This window comes from Mobula hypostoma, chromosome 9 (genome assembly GCF_963921235.1).
Source record: "Mobula hypostoma chromosome 9, sMobHyp1.1, whole genome shotgun sequence".
Lineage (NCBI taxonomy): Eukaryota > Metazoa > Chordata > Chondrichthyes > Myliobatiformes > Myliobatidae > Mobula > Mobula hypostoma.
The window spans coordinates 16,402,738-16,419,031 of NC_086105.1; the positions used below are offsets into that span (position 1 = coordinate 16,402,738).

The 16,294-nt window shown below is 37.6% G+C and overlaps 2 protein-coding genes across 7 annotated transcripts in view; both read left to right on the forward strand.

The window, feature by feature from the left end:
* cand1 (cullin-associated and neddylation-dissociated 1) overlaps positions 1-12,058 on the forward strand; it is a 36,347-nt gene extending 24,289 nt beyond the window's left edge. For all 3 annotated transcript variants that reach the window (XM_063057793.1, XM_063057794.1, XM_063057795.1), the window contains exons 8-15: positions 1,484-1,776; positions 2,213-2,354; positions 4,241-5,734; positions 6,729-6,824; positions 7,398-7,567; positions 7,661-7,825; positions 8,248-8,355; positions 9,455-12,058. In XM_063057793.1, the coding sequence (XP_062913863.1) occupies positions 1,484-1,776; positions 2,213-2,354; positions 4,241-5,734; positions 6,729-6,824; positions 7,398-7,567; positions 7,661-7,825; positions 8,248-8,355; positions 9,455-9,679 (2,693 nt within the window). In that variant the 3' untranslated portion in view covers positions 9,680-12,058. The remainder of the gene's footprint in view (positions 1-1,483; positions 1,777-2,212; positions 2,355-4,240; positions 5,735-6,728; positions 6,825-7,397; positions 7,568-7,660; positions 7,826-8,247; positions 8,356-9,454) is intronic.
* Positions 12,059-14,352: 2,294 nt separating this feature from the next.
* The window catches only part of LOC134352320 (uncharacterized), a 32,110-nt gene continuing 30,168 nt past the window's right edge, over positions 14,353-16,294 (forward strand). For 2 of the 4 annotated variants that reach the window (XM_063059616.1, XM_063059617.1), the window contains exon 1: positions 15,354-15,795. In XM_063059616.1, the coding sequence (XP_062915686.1) occupies positions 15,652-15,795 (144 nt within the window). In that variant the 5' untranslated portion in view covers positions 15,354-15,651. Of the gene's footprint in view, positions 14,842-15,353; positions 16,092-16,294 lie in introns of those variants that run through there. The other 2 variants (XM_063059618.1, XM_063059619.1) reach the window with 2 other exon arrangements.

Genomic DNA, 16,294 nt, shown 5'->3' on the forward strand with positions numbered 1-16,294 from the left:
GCTCTGGAAAGTTTGCTGTTCCAGTGCCTTCCTAATATAACACGTCTTATTGTATGCTAGTATTTTGCTAAATATTTATAGGGTGCTGGTGAGAAAGCACCTGGAAAACTTCCTTTGGATGTGATTGTGTTCTAGTAAGTGCAGGGGAAATTAACTTTTCCTCAGATGAAGGAGTTGATTTATGAAGCAAGATTGGGCCTACGTATGTAAGATGTAAGAGTTCAGAAGGATAGAGTTAGTATTTAAATACTTTTAAGGGGAATTGGCACTGCTGAGAGTCGAATGGATATTTGTAACTTGGGACAGTTTCAGAATAAGAGGTGACATTTCAGATGAAGAATTTCTTTTCAAGATGGTGAATCTTTTGAATTGTGAACTCCTGAGTTCTATGGAGGTAGAATCAATTTATTATTAATAGGCATTAACAGTCATTTTAAGTAACAAGGGAGTTGGTGATATGGGGAGAGAACATGAAAGTGGTATTGAAATGGGGTCATCTGTGATCTTATTGAAGAGGCTTGCAGGAGCAACTCTACTAAGGCTTGTAGGTGTCTTAAGTATGTCTCCCTGGTCTTCAGGAATGTACTTTTCTGTTCCTGTTCAAGTGTTAGTCCTGTCTTGGTTGGTAGCTTTCTCAAAAGGTTGTGCACCCAAATCCCAAGTGAGTAATTTGTGCACAAAATTTCAGGAGGGCATGTCATGTACAGCACCGAGGGTGCAGCAACTTCTGAAGGAGATATTAAGTTGCCCTCTAGTGGATGAGAATTTGTGCATGGCTATGCTAGTATCTTGGCCAATATTTATCTCTTAAATTTACTAAAACATCAACGAATAAAGACCAGATGCTCTATTTATAAATAAAGAGCTTGATTAGCACAAATTAATTACTCCATTGGTTGGAAGTCAAAAAACGAAACTATTGTGCTGGAAATCTGAAATAGAAACAGGAAATGGTGGAAACATTTGTATCAGGTGGCATCTGTGGAAAGAGAAATAGATGAAGTGTGTTTAACCTCGGGCATCAGCTATATTTCTTTCCACAGATGCTGTCTTAACAAAAATGTTTCCAGCCTTCTCTGTTTTTATTAAGGCTGTTGTATTTGGTACATCACAATTTTGTAAATTGGTTTGGGATTGCCTGGGGCTGTCAAAGGCTTTCATGTTGAGGAACATGCTACTAAATTAATGTTATAGCACTGTTAATTAGGTACTAAATAATTCTAATAAAATTAATTCTCGTGAGTTGTTTTTATGTGGACTTTTGCATATTGCTTTAATAACGTAACATCTAAGTGATGAATGTTCTTCCTGTTCTTTGTGCTGTTCTGCATTATGATGTACATTAACAGCCATGAAAATTCCAGTTGAATTTCTCTCCTTTCTTTCTACTTCATGATGTTTTCATTGATCTAAATATCTGTTGTGTCTGGATTCATGGTGCTATATATTAACTTTTTCTGCATTTGTCTTCACCTCTTACTAGGGAGTGATGATGAGTACAGTGATGATGATGATATGAGCTGGAAGGTGCGTCGTGCTGCTGCCAAGTGCTTAGATGGTGTGGTCAGCACTCGTCATGAAATGCTACCAGAATTTTATAAAACTGTATCTCCAGCACTGATTGCTAGATTCAAGGAACGTGAGGAGAATGTTAAAGCAGATGTTTTCCATGCCTATCTCTCATTGCTAAAGCAGACCAGACCTGCTCAGAGCTGGCATCTTGACCCAGATGCAATGGAACAAGAAGAGACACCTTTGGTTATGCTACAGAATCAAGTAAGTTTAAAGACGGCATTTATCATAATGAGTGCTACTTCATTGATCTGTATTCTATCACATTGGAAGGTGCAGAACATCCAATCTGAGCCTTCCATTAATTGCAACTGTGCCTTCAGATGGACTGAGTCTTGCTTTACAGTCACTATGTGCTTCATGCAAAAAGTGTTTCTCTTCATTTGAATGATGTATTGGCACTGGTATTAAGAGAAGTCTTGTAGATTGTATACCATTCTTATGAAAAGATAGTGACTCGAAAAGAAAATTCTTCTATCTGGCTGATGTAAAAAGGCTTGGGAAAATTTATTTAACCTGTGTGTTATTGAATTGGGGTATTGAATGTTTGATTACATGATTTATTATTATGTTCCATCTTTCTCATTTGTGTAGCATTTAAGGAGCTTAATTCAGATCTTGGTTAACTTTTCTTTTATAGGTTCCCAATATTGTAAAAGCGTTACACAAGCAGATGAAAGAGAAGAGTGTGAAAACTCGCCAGTGTTGTTTTCACATGCTGACCGAGCTGGTCAATGTGTTGCCAGGGGCTTTGACTCAGCATGTACCAGTTCTGGTTCCAGGTGAAGATGTCTTTTTGTAAAGTTACTTTTTAAGATCCTTATAAATTGTTGCAGTCTGAAAATTTACCTAAGACTTAGAATAGATTCTTTAAATATATTTGCCCTAACATAAATTGGAATGGAAGAGTCTTGAGTTCACGTTGTGTGAGTTGACACTATTGCAAATGAATGCTGATTTCCAGATTTTAAAACTATATTGCCCTGTTTTCCTCATGTCTTAAATCTGCCTGATAGCTTTTGGTCATCTCTCCTAATGGGTAATATCCCACTGGAATGATGTTAATTGGGTCAGATATGGAGGTCTGAATGTTCTGACTACTTGTCCCTGGATGTTGGGCAGCATGATGTCATAAGATCTTGGTGGAGACTTATACTTAGCCAGGGTACCTTTGGGACATTGACAGCCTTCAACAATTCTCACCCTTGGGCAGAACCTTGTCTATTAAAGCCCTGAAAACTTACTAAGATTTAAAATTTACAATATCACTTAGAACAATTTTAATAGTTTAAAATATTTCATCATCATCATTGTGCTGTGTGGCATGACATGGATGATCATGGTTTTTATGACTATGATTGTTCTTGGCAAATTTTTCTACAGGAGTGGTTTGCCATTGCCTTCTTCTGGGCAGTGTCTTTATAAGGCGGGTGACCCCAGCCATTATCAATACTCTTCAGCGACTGTCTGCCTGGTGTCAGTGGCTGCATAACCAGAACTTGTGATATACACCAGCTGCTCATACGATCATCTGCCACCTGCTTCCATGGCTTCATGTGACCCTGATCGGCAGGGGGGGGGGAGTTGCTGAGCAATTGCTGCACCTCATTTGGTAGAGATGTATCCCCAGCCTGCCACTCATTAACTATTTAGTTTTTAAAAATAAAATATATTATAACATCAAGGTGTAATAATGGCTTTCCCCACATTTATGAATTAAGAATGCTCATTGAACTGAATATGGATTCCGATTCTATGTCAGGTCTGGCTGGCATATCATTGCCAATTTGGAATAATGCTAGGCATTACTAGTGTGCATGCCCTGATGAATTCATTAACAGAGCAGATAACCATATGCTAAATGCTGGTAGATCCCACCAGACCATTGGCTACAATAAGTAAAGTTTTGCTTATTATTTTCTTAGATGGTTGAAAGTCAAACGTCAATTTATATTTTTATAACTTATATGGAAATCAAAACTTGTATGATTAGTGTGGGACCCCATGGGAATTTCACCTGGAAAGGAACATTAATTAGGACAAGGTTAGCATAGGAAATAGAGATTTTGTATCTGCAGAAATTTAATAATCACAAAATCGAATAAAGGGAAGATAAAGTCTTTAATAAAAAGGATGAAAGAAATGCTTGTAAAAAGCAAATGGCACAAAAATGTAGATGTAAGGAGCCATTTGAAATCATTTTAAAATGACAGTTAATGGAGCAAGAACTTTAAAACTGGTATTATTGAATGTTCCTCTTCTAAGTATTTAATTTAGATTATTACATTTGTGATTTATCCAAAGGAGTATAGCGGGTTTACAAATTGCTCTAAATTAATTCTGCTTTTGGCAATAGCAAATAATATTTTTATTTGCATTGAAGACAGTTTGACATTTTGATAAACACAATGGTAGAGGCTGATTGTTGGTGCAAGATCGACAGTTGAGGAAAAAATGGACAGTTAATTTGCTAAATCAAAAAATGGCAAATTGCAAACGTTTTCTCATATTATGAAATATGCACATTTCTCAATATGATCCTCCTGTGCTTCTGATGAAATGCATTATTATATTTGCTTGAGATATGCTAATATTTTTCATACATATTTGTAAATTAAGTGTTAAAATTATTCTAGACTGTTAGCTGATGTTTTTTTTTATTTTGCAGGAATAATCTTTTCCTTAAACGATAAATCTAGTTCATCCAACCTGAAGATTGATGCTCTTTCATGTTTGTACGTTATCCTTTGTAACCATTCGCCTCAGGTCTTCCACCCTCATGTAGATGCCTTAGTTCCACCGGTTGTGGCTTGTGTAGGTGATCCTTTCTATAAAATCACTTCAGAAGCTCTTCTTGTAACTCAGCAACTTGTAAAAGTAGTAAGGCCTGTTGATCATCTCTACACGTTTGATGCTGCTCCATACATTAATGACTTATTCACTTGCACTGTCAAGCGATTAAAAGCTGCTGACATTGATCAAGAGGTGAAGGAAAGAGCAATTTCCTGTATGGGACAGATAATATGTAATCTTGGTGACCATTTAGGCAGTGATTTACCTAGTACACTGCAGATTTTTTTGGAGAGGCTGAAGAATGAAATTACTAGACTGACGACGGTGAAAGCCTTGACGTTAATAGCTGGATCTTCTCTCAAGATTGACCTGCGACCAATACTAAGTGAAGGTGTACCAATTTTAGCTTCGTTCTTGAGAAAAAACCAGCGGGCATTGAAGCTAAGTACCCTTTCTGCTTTGGACATCCTAATCAAGAACTATAATGACAGCCTGACACCTGCTATGATTGAAGCAGTTTTAGTGGAGCTTCCACCACTTATTAGTGAAAGTGACATGCATGTGTCGCAGATGGCCATAAACTTTCTTACAACCTTGGCCAAGGTGCATCCTTCTTCTCTTTCAAAAGTCAGTGGTTCAATTCTTACAGAGCTTATTGGGCTTGTTCGGTCCCCACTACTTCAAGGAGGAGCTCTCAGTGCAATGCTGTATTTTTTCCAAGCCCTTGTTGGAACTGGAACTGCAAATCTGGGTTACATGGAGTTGCTACGAATGTTGACTGGTCCTGTTTATTCTCAAAGCAACGCGTTGACTCACAAGCAGTCCTATTATTCGATAGCAAAGTGTGTAGCAGCACTAACTCGAGCCTGCCCGAAAGAAGGGCCAGCAGTGGTTGGGCAATTTATCCAGGATGTAAAGAATTCCAGATCCACCGATTCGATTCGACTCCTGTCTTTGTTGTCCCTTGGAGAGGTTGGTCATCATATTGACTTGAGTGGGCAAACTGAGCTTAAGTCTGTTATTTTAGAAGCTTTCTCTTCCTCAAGTGAGGAAGTGAAATCTGCAGCATCCTATGCCCTAGGAAGCATTAGTGTTGGAAACCTTCCGGAGTACCTACCTTTTGTTCTGCAAGAAATAACAAGTCAACCCAAAAGGCAGTACCTGCTTCTGCATTCTCTGAAAGAGATTATTAGTTCCTCTTCAGTTGGAGGTCTCAAACCCTATGTGGAAAACATTTGGAGTTTGCTGCTGAAACACTGTGAATGCGCAGAAGAAGGAACTCGAAATGTTGTTGCAGAGTGCCTGGGGAAGCTTACTTTGATAGATCCAGAGACATTATTACCACGGCTTAAAGGGTACTTGGATTCGGGTGAGTTATTTCTTCAGAAAATGTATTTTGACTTAGATTGTAACTTAGTAATGGAGGGTAGAAGAAAAGAATAGAACTTTGCAATCTTGTTTAACACTGGTAACCAACTACTGATCCTATGAAATGCAGGTAATCATAAATTCCATCTTTGTGTGTGATATCTTTAGCTCTGTTAATAGGGGTAAGTACAGTATGTGATAGCAAAAAATGGGAATGAAGTAACATTTGAATACAATAGTGATAGAGTTTGAATGTTTATGAATGATGTGTCATTTTTCAGCCTGTGCCACAAACTCCCATTTTCTAGCCCCTTACTTCACTCTTCCCAGCAATGATCTGAGGCTGAACTATATTGCTGCATTGTCTGTCATCTCATGCACCACATCAGGAATATAGAAAGCCCAGCACCTGTAGATTCCCCTTCATGATGTACACAGTCCCGATTTGGGCAAATATCACTGGTCTTCCGTCATTGGATCTAAATCCTGTAAGCCCCAATTGAGCAGCGCAATGGAAGTGCCCTTACCTGAACTGCAGTTGTTTAAAAAGGTGGACCATTTCCATCTTCAAGGTCAATTAAGGATGGGTAATAAATGCTGGCTTTGTTAGTGTCCATATTTTGATCAATAAATCCAACTTCGATTCTGACGGCTTGAATATAATTAACTTAGTTGCTTCACTCTGGGAGTTGCTGTACCCTCAAACTCAGGCATTCATTGTGCCCTTTTGCCATTTTGGCCTTCTCATCCCTTCAAAGCCCAAATCTTTAACTGATCTTTAGGTTGGTCAGTAACATGTTTTGGAGCTCTTTGTTAAATCCACGTACATTTGTAAGTAAATATTTTAGAAGAATCAATTTCAGTACAAAAATATTAATGTAGTATAATAAAGTATGATTCAATCATAGAAACTCCAGCTGTTAAGTAAAGTATTAACAAGCATTTTATCCAGCATTCAGTTCATGATGTGCTTTGATCTTGTTACTCTCATATAGGGTCGTCTTACGCTCGAAGCTCTGTGGTTACAGCTGTGAAGTTTACTATTTCTGATCACCCACAGCCAATAGACCCTCTGTTGAAGAACTGCATAGGTAAACATTTCATTTTCAGACTCTGCTGTTTTTAAGTTTTTTGCAATACCTCTATATAATTATTTTAAAAGCTTCTATATTTGCCTCACTTCAGCATACTGGCTAAGATTATACCCATTAACACACCCATCCCCAGGACAAAGTACATCTATTCTATACAACCTATGGGTGCAGGATCAACTGGAAAATATTGTGTGGTATTTCATGAAACTATTCTCCTTAAGACCTAGTGGGTAAAGGCATGTCTGTTTCACCCAAAATAAATGAGGGTTCATTGCAAAATTCTGCTGCATTGAGTGATATTGGTTGGCAGTAGTATGAGGCAGTAGTGCCATTGCGTGGGATGGGAAATAGCGAGGTATGGTTCTTCCTGCAGATTTCAATTGATTAACATTTATTGGCTAATGTAAGAGTAGAAATGAAGTCTTTACTGCAATTGTAATCTGACCATGGATGCCAGAAGTTGGGAGAGTTAGGTATCTATTTCAAGTTTGAATTTATGATAGCACTCTAGTGATTTTTGGAAAGACCAAAAAAAAATTGCATTAATTTTTGACTAAATTGCTCTTTCAGGTGATTTCCTAAAAACATTGGAGGATCCGGATCTCAATGTTAGAAGAGTAGCTTTAGTTACTTTCAATTCAGCTGCACATAATAAACCATCGTTAATCAGAGATCTCTTGGATACTATTCTTCCTCACCTTTACAATGAAACAAAAGTTAGAAAGGAATTAATAAGAGAGGTTTGTGTATTTAATTTTAAAGTGACTGCAAAAATTTTATAAAATTTGTACTTTTAAGCCAGGCTTTGTCATATGCTGTCTGTTTTTTGACAGGTGGAAATGGGACCATTCAAGCACACTGTGGATGATGGTTTAGATATTAGGAAAGCAGCTTTTGAGTGCATGTACACGCTTCTAGATAGCTGTCTTGACAGATTAGACATTTTTGAATTTCTGAACCATGTTGAAGATGGACTCAAGGACCACTATGATATCAAGGTAATAACCTGAATCTCATTTATATTTTCCAGTAATGATTAGCAGCTGTCTGAAGCAAAAGCTGATGGCTATTTTACTTTGCAGATGTTACCAGTGTTAAGTATTTATTTCAGCCTTTGAAAATGTTCACTGATGTGTAGTTTTCCACAGATATCGGGGAATAAAGATCATGTAACCATCTGTTTATTTTGCTTCTCTTTCATGGTGTGTAAAGGACAGTTTAACATTTGGTCCATGTAGAGATAAGATGTAAAATAACCATTGTCAAGGCCAAATATCAGTGTTTCACTCATGGCTCAGGTACACAATAGGAGTAAAAGGGATTTTGTGTACTAATTGGGTTTTTTTAAAAGCAAGTTAAAGACTGATTAATTAAATCGTTGTCAATAGAGCTCTGTAGAAACCTACTTTTTATTTGACAGATGCTGACTTTCTTGATGTTAGTACGGTTGTCAACTCTTTGTCCAAGTGCAGTTCTGCAGAGGTTGGACAGGCTGGTGGAACCTTTACGTGCTACATGTACAACAAAGGTAGGCTGATATGCATAAAAGTTACTATGGTAGCAAAGTTTATTGGATTACATTTTGCTGAACATGAATGTAATTGTATTCTTAGTTTTCTAACATAGGCAAGTAAGGAATTACTTAGTCCTGGCATTCTGTAATAATGCTTAATTTGAGTATTGATGTTTTTGCCTAAAGACATTTTGATTTCTACTGTATTGACCAGTGCCTAATCCTCCAGTGACTTAAATGTACGTCAAAGAAATTATGTAATTAGTTAACTTAGAAGAAAGTGCCCACACCTTGTGGTTTTTAAATTGATATTCATTTAAAAGGTAGATATTGTGGAAAACATTTTGCTCATTATTCATATCTGGTTTGAATTGACAAAGATATCAAAGTTGGTGTTTATTTTCCTTTAATGTCGAGTCATTTTATACCAGGAGTATGACAAAGAATAGTTATTTTTTCATAGGACTTGCAAATTCTGACTGGATTAGAGGATCGTGATAATGTTTTTACTTTTTAAGGTTAAGGCTTTAATTTCAATTGGTGTGTACTAGATGAACAAGACTTTAAGTAACTTGCAGTCAAGGTTGAAAACTGAACATGTGATCATTAAACTTGGAATGCATTCTCTTAGGCAAAATGTACACCAATACTGTCCTTGCAAATATCATCAGGCACGCTTCATCCTAAACCAAAGGAATGTTGCCAATATATTATTCTTTTCCCTCCTGTTACTATTCTTCTCTACAATCCAGAAATAAGTTTATCATCCAGTATGTTGAAATTATAAACCTGGTCAATTTTGAAAATTAATATAATTATTCAATTCCCTTTACAACCTTGTGATGACTTGTGCATTTATGCATAGCAAGCTTTTACAAGAATAAATTATGATAAAAATGTTGCAGGATAAGTATTGATTAGTATACCTTGGGTAATTCCCCAGCTCTTCAGTCGTCATCCGTCAGTTCTGCACTGGCTGTGTCAGACTAAATTTTTGTACTGAAGTTTCTGAAGGAGGATATATTTGTATTAATTTGATCTGAACAACATTTAAAGTTAAAACAGAATCTTCGGAGAATGTTTAGTACACTTTAATGATTTTTTTCTCTATCAGGTAAAAGCCAATTCAGTCAAACAAGAGTTTGAGAAGCAAGATGAACTGAAACGCTCAGCAATGAGGGCAGTTGCAGCATTATTGACCATTCCAGAAGCAGAGAAAAGTCCACTTATGAGTGAGTTTCAGTCTCAAATAAGCTCCAACCCTGAATTGGCAGCTATCTTTGAAAGTATTCAGAAGGACTCATCTTCTACTAGCTTGGAGTCGATGGACACTACCTAAATCTTCTCTTCCAAAGAAGGAAACTCTAATTTTATTGTTGTAATGCACTGGAATTTCAGTCAGTACACAAGCAAAAAATAATCTGTACTTTGAGCTTTAAGCTTATGAATTTATTTTTAGTTTCATGGAAATACGTTTTTGTTTATTGTTGCTTTTTTTAGTGTTTAACCCAAATGGTCCTTGTAGTTAAAAGTGGGAAAAAGTGTAAATTTCACAGAATTCTTCATTGTCATACCACATCCAATTCAACAGTATTTTAAAAAGGTAAAACAATTGTAGAAGTAGATTGTGTATAGATATGCAGTAAAGATACTGGTGCGCTGAACGAATGAACTTGGAATATAAATGTTGAACTTTACTCCTGGGAGATTATCATTAAGGAAACTTCATGACATTCACCTTATTATTTGACATATTTTGTAAGGATAAAAGGTCTGTTTATCTGTCCACTGTTTGTTTCAGCTTGCTAAACAATAGTTAAAGAACTCTGCATTGTGGAAATTTATTATATTAAAATGACAGTTCTTAAATCATAGATTCGTACTTCCTATTCTTGAAATAACACAATTATTTCCATGAATGCTTCAGTACTCCGTAAACATTCCAAAATGTAACATGGAATTTGTATTTTTGTTTAGGATCTATATCGTGAACTCAACGTTTTATTCTGCGCACCACTTAAAGCCTTCATTTTTTTTATTTGATCTTATACATTCAAAATTTTTTTTCAAGTTAAGTCTAATAAATCTGCACTGAGGTTCTAGATTCGGTCCAATTCTAATACAGTGATATTGACTTGAGAAGTCTCATTTTAGTCTGGCTGATCACAGCATTGGAGTAAATACTAATTTATACATTCCTTAAAGCAATTTTTCAAAGGCAATCTTGCATCTCTGAATAATGGAGTCATCAATTTCACTTTCTTTATTCAATCCGTGTTATTTGGGAATCTTGGCGCATATGTTTATTTTGTTGATTGCTGGAGCCATAATGAATGGATAAGGTATTGAAAATACTAAACTTAACTTGATTCAGGTAGCAACTTGCATTTAAATACTTCATTTCATGTAAGAAAACCTCCCACATGGTTTTCTGACAAATTAAAAGACGTTAAACAGGAATTTAAGGGTAATGAAGAAGACAAGTGGAAATTAAGAAAGATGACCTTAGAGAATCTGTTTTTGAATGGTACAAGTGAGGTGGAAGAAAATTAGATGGGGTATGTGTTTGTTCATTTGGGTGGGAGTAAAGTTGTGATGCATAAAGGAAGGTCACACTGCTCTTAATTCTACTTTAGGTATTCAAATTTTAAGAATGTTGCATTTCTGTCATTTGTTACACCTTGTGTATATAATTTATCGACATTTTAGAAAATGATTCCACTGCAAACAAATGAGTTTTTATTACATATTTCCAGTGATTTCCTAGTTTCCATTGCAGTGTTAACATTGAGTGATAGGGTTTGTTCTGTAATACCTTGATAAAGAAATTTAAATTAAATAGCCATATTCTGTAAGCTAATGGCCAACTTGAATATTTGAGTTCTGTATTGCCGTCAAACAGATTTGTTTGCTCCAAGTGGCTACAATGACTTTTTTAATAATGGCCAAACATCTGTTTTGTTTAAAGAGATAACTGTTCATTAGCAGCAAAGCTATTATAGTACCATTTTCCCCTTCAGCATGAGATGAGAAGAGAGGGAACAACTTTTTTCCTAAGTTGCAATTTTTAAATTCAGTATTGCAAATAAACTTGCTGTGTAGCTGAGGTTTTGATCCAAGATTACTTTCTAAGACTGGATTACATTTCATTTATACTATTTGAGTGGAAGTTCATGGGTTCATTCATTTATCTCTGAAATGCAGATTATAATTTCACGTTTGCTTCTTTGTGCAAAGACCCGTACTTCCCTAAATTGTTGCTGTGTTTTGTACAGCAGGTATTTTAAATATTATTTGATGCATTAATAATGATCAGTAATGTTTTTGAGGGGGGAAGGGTGCAAAATAGTATTGAATTTGTTATAATCTGCTAAATTGTACATGTCAGAGGTTAACATTCTGTGAAGTCACAATTTTGTTAGCATTCATTGATGCTATTGGTGGTTCTGAAATATGCATTAATGTCTTTGGTTTATTCACTTTAACTGTCCAGAGATTTGCAATTCTTTTTGGTGAGTATGGATTTAGTATGTTGGGATGTGTACATTTTGTTAGTTGCTGATTTGTTTGATTTGGTTCAAATTTTTGGTTTGCTTCTACATAAACTAAGGCTAATAGCCGAGGAAATACAGATCTGCTTACAACAATAAGAGAAAGGATTGACCTTTTGAGTTGTAGTTCATGGCCAATGCATGTTTTCTTCCCAAAATATTAAATAAATGTTTTGAAAGAATGAATGGCTGTTTTAAAATCTGTCCAGTTGCAACATAGGATCATTTCTTAATATAATTGTACACATTAAGAACACATGGAGGGAGAGAAAAGAAACTTGAATTTTGTGATCCAACTGGAAGTTCACTGTCTTCAGAACATCTTTACATGCCAAGATACTTCACATCTACAGACTTAATCAGAACGAATATACTTCAGTGTTGTTGTCAGTTGTGTGGGGAAAAATCCCTTTAAGCTACTTTTTGCTCTGACGCAGTGATTGTTGAACAGTGCATATCAAAATCTCCTTTCTCCTCGTATCATATGCCAAGGGGTTTAACTTATTATTTGAAAAATGATGTGAGGCAATGCTCATTCACTAATCAAAATATTGGATGTCCTGACTCATACTGTGTATAGAAAATACTGTACCTCTTGGTTTCTTCATCTTTGGTTCCTAAACCTTTGATTTTTTCACTTGGAAGGTCTAGGAACTTCAATCATCAATTTTCCCATTCTTTTATTGCTGAGCAAAACTAACAGTGCTTTGAGCGTGTCCTCACACTTGATAAGGTACCTCCTGAAGCTACAGTAATTAACATCTTGGGCACAGGTGGAAAATTAATGCTGGATTTGCCTGTGGCCTGAGAACACTTTAAAGATTCTTGCCCCTTTGGTCAGATATAATTAATGTAGTATTTGAATGTAGCAATTTAATTTGTGACTACAGCTGCCACTGCAGTACGTTTCAAACCCTAAACTACTGCCGATTTTTATACAAAGCAAATTGTCATGTCACTTAAGATACTTTGTACAATTTTTCATGTGACTTCTGATAATTATTTCTAGAACTTTTTCGTACAATTTTTCATGTGACTTCCGATTATTTCTGGAACTTTCCTCACATTGATTGAACTGCATGTGCTCTGGTTGTAAGGGAGTAATGTTTCCAGCATTCTGGTTCTTAGTAGCATTCGTCTAGTTACCTCAAGGTCGCTAGTTCGAGCCTCAGCTGTGGCAGTGTGTTTGTGGCCTTAAGCAAGGCACTTAATTGCACATTGCTCTAGTCTGTGCGAGGAGTGGTGCCCCACACAGACTTTCAATCTGCGCCTTGTAAGGCATGAAAATGCCCGACGCAGGCCTCTCATGGTCTGAGTCAATGTTCCCAACCCCCCCCCCCCAATCTCTGGTTCTGGATATTAATTGCTTATTTATTTACATTTTTTCTTTATTTGCAAAAGTTTGTCTGGTAGCCTGGTTGAACACCCTAACTGGGGAGCCTTTCGTTGATTCTGTTATGTCTATTTTTCTATAGATTTGAGTATGCCCACAGAAAATGAATCTCAGGCTGAATATCGTTTCATGTGTGTACTTTGATAATAAATTTACTTTACACTTTGTCCTCGTAGATAACTTTATAGTATTTGTTACAGCTGTGATGTTTATTGTGGCCAGTGCACTGTACGGTATAAATTGAAATGTGGTTATCTGGATGGGTTTAGAGAGGCACTGGTATAGCTTGGATAGACTATTATTATCTGCCATCTTACTGATCTGCTGTCAGTTGTTGAAAGGCCTGGTTAGCCTGAATGTGGAGAGTCTGTCCCTGTAGTTGGGGGGGGGGGCGGTCTTGAGACCAGAACACAGCCCCAGACTAGTGGGATGCATATTTAAAACGGAGACGAGGAGGAATGGCCTAATTCTGCTGCTATATCTTAAGGTCTTATCTTCCTCTTCCCAAAAGATCAAGTCAGGAGTAGTCCGCTGCGATAGTCTTGTGACATTGAGGATTTTTTTTTTAAAAAAAGGCTAAACAATTACTCTGAATATAATGCAACAATACCTTAGAAAATATTGAAGAGACATCACGGGGGTGGTGGTCGTGGTGACAGTTTTACTTTATTCATTGTCTAATCATTTTAGGAGACAAGAAACGAGTAGAGATTGTGCACCCTTTATCGGAAAACCTCCAAAATATTAATTTGTTTTTGAACGCTGACATGATGCCACAAACGGAAAATTCCACAAGGCGCTGGGAAAACTCACCACAAACAATTGATTAGCAATTGTTAGTTTTCACCAGTGATCATAGCGAATTTCGTTAATGTTAATCACAAAGGGTCTCGGTTCGGAATGTCGACTGTTCACTTTTCCATAGATGCTACCCGGCCTGTTGAGTTCCTCCAGCATTTGTGTGCATTACCTTCATTATATTAATGGTATGCAATAATTACTGTTAGGTGCAGGTGTGTAAAACAAAGACTGGACTGCTTACATGTCGGTAAATTCAGAGTCGGGAATGATGGCGATGCCAAACGTATACTGACTGTCCACCTGGGCGCCCGAGGTCGTGATAGTTTACCTTTCCGCTGGTTCAATGTACATATTGTTTCATGCACAGAACTATGGCATGTATTAAATAAAACTACCTTCAGGGTATATGTACCATATAAGCTGTAAATGTAATATAAATAGATTTTGTGTTTGGCTGGGTCCCATCCTTAACCTATCTCATTCTATACTCAAAATCATAAAAATCAGGGCACTTCCGGCCCCAAGCATTTCAGATAAGGGATGTTCAACCTGTATACACCTCCAACTTTTCAATTTCTCACGGCACAAGTTTGCTCCTGCTTCGAGGGTATGGTGTGTGACTGACGGACGGTCACGCCCAAAGCGAATGAGAAGCGACTAGGATTTGATCAATGTTGCGTCTGTCAGCAGCTTTCTAAAGTCCAGTGGGTTGCAGAGCGTTCTAGCAGAACTGAATCAGTAAATCCCAATCTCGCAGTGAGTGTTGGTCAACTTCAAAGTATTTTACAATTGGTATATTAGAAAAGCTTATTGTGAAATTCTGGAGTTTGTTAGTTAAATTAGTTATATTCCTCTTGGACAGTCTCTTGGGATTGTGGATCTGTTTTCGCTTTGCTGTCAAGACGAGCGGTAAATCACTAGGAAGGTGGTGCTGATCTTGGAGGAGGACAGGGGTATAGAGTTCTTCGATCGCGCACCCAGTGCTTCTGTGTGTCTTTGGATGTTTGGGACGCTCTCAATTCCATCCCGGATATTCCTCCCGACTTTGAACTTTGTCTTAACACAAAATTAAGAGCTTGTGAGATAATTGTAGAATGTCGGCACTGCGTGTGTGTGTGTTGGTGGGTCTAATGCGGGATTGTAGGTTGAATTTGGAGTCACTGCATACTTCTCCGTGGGAGGTGGTTTCCGCGGGTCTCTCCCTGCCCCCGAGATCTCACCGGCGGCCGGACGCTACGGAATCTCACCTCCCGCGGTCGGCACCGACATTCCCGCACCGGCTCACTGCGGACTCTCGCGATACTCTCCACTTCTTTAGAAATATTAACTTCTATGAACTTCTCTGCCACAGAGTTGGTTTTCGGTTGAACGGTACAGATGAGACGCCTTTACCAAAGGGTGGAGTCATTGTTGGGTGGTATGCGGTTGGATTTGGGAGGAAGATTCTGAAACAGCTAGGTTCGACCTGGTGCAAGTCCAGCGAGGGATGGCGTGTTGCTGAGTTGGGGCCGTGCCCGCAAAAATACCATAATTCAGACCGCATGCTGGAAGGCGTAACTAAAGCGCATGAGACACCTACCATGCCCAGTGTTTAGCAAATGTTCTGTGCACTGGGTCCAGCCAACGCTCGGGTTTTATTGGAAGTCATGTACAAATACCACAGCAGACTTCATCTCGCAGCGTCGACGTTTTATCCACTGTGATTTAAAGGTACTTGTTGGAAAGGGACCTATTGAGGCTGGTGCTTGGGTTTGGACAATTGTTTAAGTAAGTGATCAAGCGATTATCTCTTTGCTCAGAAATATGTGACCGTAGCATCCGCTGCTGCTGCTAAATCAACGTTACATTTTAAAGATAGGTCGAACAACTGTCCCCATTTCTGAAATTATGTTTTTAACATCTTTGGAGTTTAGACGCCAGATTAATTATCCTGAAGCTTGCTCTCATCTGCTTTTGTAAAGCTAGACCAGCCTTTCGTCTGAGAAGCGTGGGGCACTTGTTTCCATGTGAGTACAGTACAGAACATTTTGCCAATATACTGTATATAACACAGAATGAAGTGGTAAAAGTACTGGATATAGTGTACTGTACTGACACTACAATAAATATTAGCAACTATTTGTATTGGATGGAGAAGAGTATATTCAAGAAGTCTACGAAAGGATGAACCGTTTTTCTTGCATCTTGGAGCAAGCTGAACAGGAGCAGT